The sequence below is a fragment of the Lemur catta genome, chromosome 14 (assembly GCF_020740605.2).
Source record: "Lemur catta isolate mLemCat1 chromosome 14, mLemCat1.pri, whole genome shotgun sequence".
Taxonomy (NCBI): domain Eukaryota; kingdom Metazoa; phylum Chordata; class Mammalia; order Primates; family Lemuridae; genus Lemur; species Lemur catta.
Window position 1 is genome coordinate 49,228,005 of NC_059141.1, and position 6,350 is coordinate 49,234,354.

General features: G+C 59.1%; 1 protein-coding gene across 2 annotated transcripts in view; it reads left to right on the forward strand.

Annotated features, from left to right (window-relative positions):
- Window positions 1-5,407, forward strand: part of UNC5B (unc-5 netrin receptor B) — an 81,333-nt gene extending 75,926 nt beyond the window's left edge. For both annotated transcript variants that reach the window (XM_045569153.1, XM_045569154.1), the window contains 4 exons: window positions 1,702-1,851; window positions 2,528-2,692; window positions 3,410-3,591; window positions 4,554-5,407. In XM_045569153.1, coding sequence (XP_045425109.1) covers window positions 1,702-1,851; window positions 2,528-2,692; window positions 3,410-3,591; window positions 4,554-4,719 — 663 coding nt within the window. In that variant the 3' untranslated portion in view covers window positions 4,720-5,407. The remainder of the gene's footprint in view (window positions 1-1,701; window positions 1,852-2,527; window positions 2,693-3,409; window positions 3,592-4,553) is intronic.
- Window positions 5,408-6,350: the final 943 nt, after the last annotated feature.

Sequence of the window (6,350 nt, forward strand, 5' to 3'; positions counted from 1 at the left end):
CTGCCAGCACCCCTGCCCAGGCTCGTGGGGCCTCCTAGGCAACGCCCCCCGCAACCAGCCTCATTCAGTCACCCTGCATCCCTCACCACTGATGGGCATCAGACCCTCAAGATGCAGAGATGAGCCAGCTGGGCTGAGGGCTCTCAGGGGGGTCTGATGGGAGACTAAGGAAGCCCCAGGCCTGGAGGGGCTTGGGTTGCTGGGGAGAGGCCCTGAGCAGGCCGGCAAGTAGGAGGTCAGGCCGAGGGGTGACGGGTGCTGCGGACAGGCAGGAGAGCCTAGGCAGGGGCTGGCATGTAGCGCAGCGAGCCCCCGGCTTGTGGGGATGTGTGAATGCGATGGTGGGGGAGATGCACAGGCTCAGCCTCCCGGAGCCTCAGGGGCCACGCCAAGGAATCTGGCATCTGTCTGCTGGGAAGCAGGATAGACCGGAAGACACCTGTTCACAGGTGCTCTTTGGAAAGCTCTGATGGCTACACTGCAGGGATGGGCGGATGAGAGTGGAGAGGGTGGTCAGGAGGCTGGGGCTGGATCCTGGGCCGCAGGCAGTGGCAGTGGCCAGGAGAGGCGGGGCTGGACTCCGTGTTTAGTCAGTAGAATGGACGGAACCGGGACTGATGGGATGGGCCCGGGGAGGGGGAGGGCTGACAGCCAGGCCCCTGGCATATGCAGGGGATGCATGCGGTGATGCCCTAAGTGAAGGGGGGCCATGGCCCGTGAGCAGTGGTTGGGGCAGGGGGGAAGGAAGGGGAGGGGGTTGGACTTCAGCACCTACAGCCTGATGATGGCAGGTGTGGAGCCTGTGTTAGCACCACCCACCCCTCCAGCCCCAGAGCCCCTGTCCATTCCCTCCCCAACCCTCCCCTGGTTCCTGGGACCTCAGTCACATCTTGCCCCAGCACTGGAGAGTGCAAACACTCTCCCTGCCTTCCCCCTCAGAGCCTCACGACCCCTTCCCATGGCTCCGTGCCTCCTCCCACCCCGGCTCTGCGGTCCCTTCCAGCTCCTTTGTCTCCCAGTCTCATGGGGCTTGTCCCAACTGTACACCGTACATAGGGGGACAACACAGGGGAAAGGCCCCGTGGGAGTGAGCGTCTCCTGCTGGGATGATGCAGGTCTGAAATGCTAGCGGGCCCCTAATGGCTGGGAGGCTCCTGGGAAATGGCCCGGCAGCCTGGACCTCTTGCTGCTGGGCCATGGCTAATGTGCAGCTTTGGCCAGAGAATGGTATGGAGGTCAAGAGGGAAGTCGGCAGACTTGGGCCTGATGGCATTCTTTGTTTATTAACCCCCCATCCATTTATCCGCCCATCCCTCCATCTTTCTGTTCATCCGTCCACACCCTCAGGCATCAGCCCACCTGTCCACCCAGTCATCACCCATTCAGCCACTCATGTGTCTGTCCTGGCATCTACTCTATGCACACACCCATCCATTTGTATATCCATCTGTCTGTCTTTCTGTCCATCTGTCCACCTGTTTATCTGTCTATCCGTCTGTCCATCTATTCTGTCCCACTGTCTGTCCATCCATCTATTTTTCTGCCCATCCACTTGTCTATTCATCACACCACAAGCCTTCCGTGGCCACCTGCCACATGCGCAGCCTGTGCTCAGAGGGCCCCTGTGCCCCAGCTTGCAGCAGGAAAGGGCCCACTGGCCAAGTATGACAGGCTCCCCCATCCCCTCGCCCCGGCCCACAGGAGGTGCTGGAGCTGGAGCGGACTCTGGGCGGCTACCTGGTGGAGGAGCCCAAACCCCTGCTCTTTAAGGACAGTTACCACAACCTGCGCCTCTCCCTCCACGACATCCCACACGCCCACTGGAGGAGCAAGCTGCTGGCCAAGTACCAGGTGGGGGCCGGGCTGAAGGGAGGGGGGGACCGGGGAGGGGGCACCACTTAGGGGGCTGCCCGGGGAAGACCAGTTCCTTATTCCTGGGCCCTGCCTCCTCCCTCTGTCCTGCAGCCTTGCCGCTCCCTGGCGTCCCTCTCATTGCCCTCTGTCTCCCACCCCTGCTCCATGCTCCCAGCCGTCCTCAGACACATCCCCAAATTCAGTGCCACTGACAGCCACACTCACACTTCTGCCCTGTCACTCACTCCCATGTGCAAGTACCTGTCATCCTCACGGAGGCTTACCATCTCTAAGAGTGTCCATGCTAATCTCTGATGGCCACAGCCCTCCGCCCAGCCTGAGCGTGGGACACCCCTGAGTCCACAAGGCTTCCCAGCCCCAGACACATGCACACTCACACACACCTGTGCCTCTTCCTCCCTACGTGCCCCCTTCTCAGCTCTATCTGGAACCAAGTGCCTGACACAGACTCAGCCAGCGTAAAGGTCCTTGACCAGCCCTTCTTCCTCTGCCCATCTGAGTGGAGAGGCCTGAACTGCCCCCGAAGGTCCCCAGTCCTCCCTGAGGCTGCCAGCCCTGGTGGAATCTGGCCCATTGCCCATTGCTGCCTCGTCCCCGCCAGGGCAGGGCAGGCTGGCCCTGCCGGCTTGGCCCTGACCCCCTCCTCCCGCAGGAGATCCCCTTCTATCACATTTGGAGTGGCAGCCAGAAGGCCCTGCACTGCACTTTCACCCTGGAGAGGCACAGCCTGGCCTCCACGGAGCTCGCCTGCAAGATCTGCGTGCGGCAGGTGGAAGGGGAGGGCCAGATATTCCAGCTGCACACCGCGCTGGCAGAGGTGAGGCCCGGAGGATGCCGCTGGGGCTGGGGGCTGCAACACACAGACCCTGTGCTTCCGCTGCGGGGTGGAAATGCCGCCTCCCATGAAGCGTCTCTCACACCTCCCAAGTCTGAGCGAGATGCGGTCATTTGTACGAACAACTCTCATTTGCTGAGTGCCGTTCACGCGCCCAGCGTGTACTCACATTATCTCACTAAATCTTCACAACCTCCTGGAGGCAGACATGACACAGGAGCCCCACCTGGGAGGTGGGAAAGTGGGCTTTAGGGAGGGCAGGTCTTTGCTCACAGTACACCAGTAGCAAGACTGGATTTGAACCCAGGTTGACACGAGGACCAGGCCTGTAGCTCTCCACCACAATAAATCCAATTGAGGGTTAAAAACCCAGGCCACCCAGGGTGACAATGGCAGATCCTCCTCTCTGGGCAGCGTAAAGAGCTCTGGATAGAGGTCGGGACCCTGCTCTGCCACTAACGTGGCGTGTGGCTGTGACCAAGTCATTTCTCCTTCCTAGATTTCATTTTCCATATGGGTAAAAATGGGTCCATGTGAACTAGACTGTGGCAGAAGCTCCTCAGGGGTTTTCCTAATGGTGACACTGCATCGGCATTCGCGCAGGGCAGTGCACCAGCACGAGACGGCCCCCAAGGGCTCACAGTCCCGGGGCAGGTGCCCAGTGCTGTGCCCCTCTCACTCTCGCCCCTGCCCTTCCAGACGCCCGCTGGCTCCCTGGATGCTCTCTGCTCTGCCCCTGGCAGCACGGTCACCACTCAGCTGGGACCCTATGCCTTCAAGATCCCGCTGTCCATCCGCCAGAAGATATGCAACAGCCTAGACGCCCCCAACTCTCGGGGCAATGACTGGCGGATGCTGGCGCAGAAGCTCTCTGTGGACAGGTGAGTGTCCCGAGCCACAGCCCACCCCACCTGCCTTAGCCCTCAAGGCCCAGCAGGGCAGGCAGGGCAGGCCCCGATCGTCCAAGCTCGGCTGCCCGTGGCCACCATTTTTGCAGTTCAGGGGCTCAGGTTTGGATGCGCCAAGTCTGAGAGTCCCACTCCTTTGAGGAGGGTCACGCCCAGAGTGCTGGTCCAAGAGCCAGGCAGACGCCGAGTGACCGTCACACTCCTCTCCCATTGTGTGCCTGCCCATCTCACGGGCGTGATGTCACCTCGCTGGATAAAGCCAGGATACCAGCCAGGCGTGATCACCACCGACACCCAGGGCCCGGGACGGAGCAGGTGCTCTGGAATACACCCGGGTGTCAAAACTCTGGGAGACTTCCAAGTGCTGGCTAAATACAATGGCAATAATAAGTATTATACTTACTAAAAAAATGTTTAATAAACCTGCATTGAGCAGATGCTATAGATAAGACATCTTGCTAGAAACAGATAGGATTTACAAAGATGGCTAAGGCTGTGTTCCCGCTATCGGGAGTTCACGGGGCAAGATGGGCATGGAACAAATGGGGGAGAAGGAGAGAATGTGTGGACAGTCTCTCTTGGGGCCAGTGTCTTTCAGTGATAGTGACAGTGATGACATATGATGATGATGAACAAGATGTTTATGTGGTAGAAACAATGCTAGACCCTTACTTACTATGAACTTGGATCTTGTTTATAACACTGGGAGGTGACTGGCATCGTTCCCATTTTAGAGATGGGGAAACTGAAGCTCAGAGGTGCACTGACTTGCCCAGGACCACGCAACCTGCAAGCAGAGGAGCTGGGATTCAGACCCAGGGCTGTGGGGCCCCAGAGCCACAGTTGTCCCGCCTCCTGTGTGCCCTCCACCCCCAAGCTCCTGGGAGGTGCCGAGCGCTCAGGGAGCTCAAGGCCTTTCTCCTTCCTTCTGCCAGGTACCTGAATTACTTTGCCACCAAAGCGAGCCCCACGGGCGTGATCCTGGACCTCTGGGAAGCGCTGCAGCAGGATGACGGGGACCTCAACAGCCTGGCCAGTGCCTTGGAGGAGATGGGCAAGAGTGAAATGCTGGTGGCAGTGACCACCGATGGGGACTGCTGAGCCACCTGGCACTGCAGACTGGCAGGGACTGGCAGGAGGCAGGTGCAGGGAGGCCTGGGGCAGCCTCCTGATGGGGACGTTCAGCCTCTGCTGCCCCTCAGCTCACAGCTGGAGGTTCCCCCTCCTCCTCCTCCCCACCCTCCGACCCCAAGCCCCAGACCACGACCAGCCTTAGAAAATCCACATGCCCTGTTGTTAGAGGGCCCAGTGTTCCTTCTCCCTCCCCTGCTGTCTCTCTCCCAGCCCCAGACCCCCGGTGTGGGAGCCCAGATGGGGCTGGGCCCTCTGGAGGCAGTTGGGGACAAGGAGGTGGCCCTCCCTCCACCCTCACCTGCCCCCAGCCCCGCGACTTCTGGGTTCCGTTGGTTTAGCTGCGTTCTTCATTTTCCTCCTCCTTTGCTGACCTCCCCTCCTCCTAAGCCCCGGCTGCTCTCCCACCCTTTTCCTCTTTGAAGAGTCAAGTGCAGTTCAGACAGACAGACAGACTGCTTTCTCCCACCCAAAAGCAAAAAGGAAAAGGAAAGCAAGCAAGCTTCAGACCGCTAGTAAGGCTCAAAGAAGAAGAAAAACTCCAAAACCACAAGGGAAAAGAAAAACCCAGTTTCTTAGGAAACGCAAATGATTTATTATCCAGATATTTGGATAAGTCCTTTTTAAGAAAAAAAAAAAAAAAGAAAATGAAAAACAACACACAAAAAAATAGAAAACTCTTTTCTTGAGTGTGGATGCGAGTGGGCATGGTCACGGTTCTGGCCAGGATTGAGTGTGCGTGCGTGTGCGTGTGCGTGTGCGTGTGTGTGTGTGTGTGTCAGGTAGAGAGAGACTGAACAGGGACTACTTTCCAGCTAATGAATCCGTCTGGGACTAAATTCTGACAAGGCCTCAGTTTCCCCAGTTGTGCAAGGGGTAGGTCAGACAGGGTCTTAGCCATGGGACCAAGTTTCCCTCTAAAATCTACGACAGAGGCTGAATCTATAAAGCCAGGGAACCCCAAGGGCTGGGGTCCTCCCTCCCACAGCCCCGGCACACGCCCCTCAGGCTCCTCGGGGCCCTGGGTGTGGACAGTGAGGGAAGGTCAGTCCTGCTGTGAGCCGGGGAGAGTGTTCTGGCCTGGTCTCTGTCTGGAGGCTCCTGGAAAGGAGACGAGGTCCAGGGGAGTCCTCTGTGGGCACCTCTCTCCTGAGGGGCTGGAGAGCTTCACTCCCAGGGTGGGGCCAGCCAGGGCATCCCCCTCCCCTCCCAGCCCAGCAGCCTCTAGACCAGGCGGGCTGGAGCAGATTTGCACTTTCTTGGTGCCCAGGAATCCAGAATCTGCCCTTCCTCAGCCTCAGTTTCCCCTTCTGGGAAGCAGTAAGGGATGGGTAAGAGGGCCTCCCTTGCTGCAGAAGCCTGAGCCTCCCAGCCTCAGGGGGGCTTCAGGAGGGCATTAGCACCCCATGGCTGGGAGGCTGGGAGGCGTGTGGCCGGCTGTGCTTTGCACGCCTGGAGGAGGAGGGTGGAAAATGATCCTCCCATCTCTCATCTCCACTGGCACCGCCTTTAACCCTCTTCTCACCCACCTTCTGGGTCTGAGAGGTCTGAAAGCAACCTCTATGAACAGGCGGGGTTGCCAGGGTAGAGGGCTGGCACAC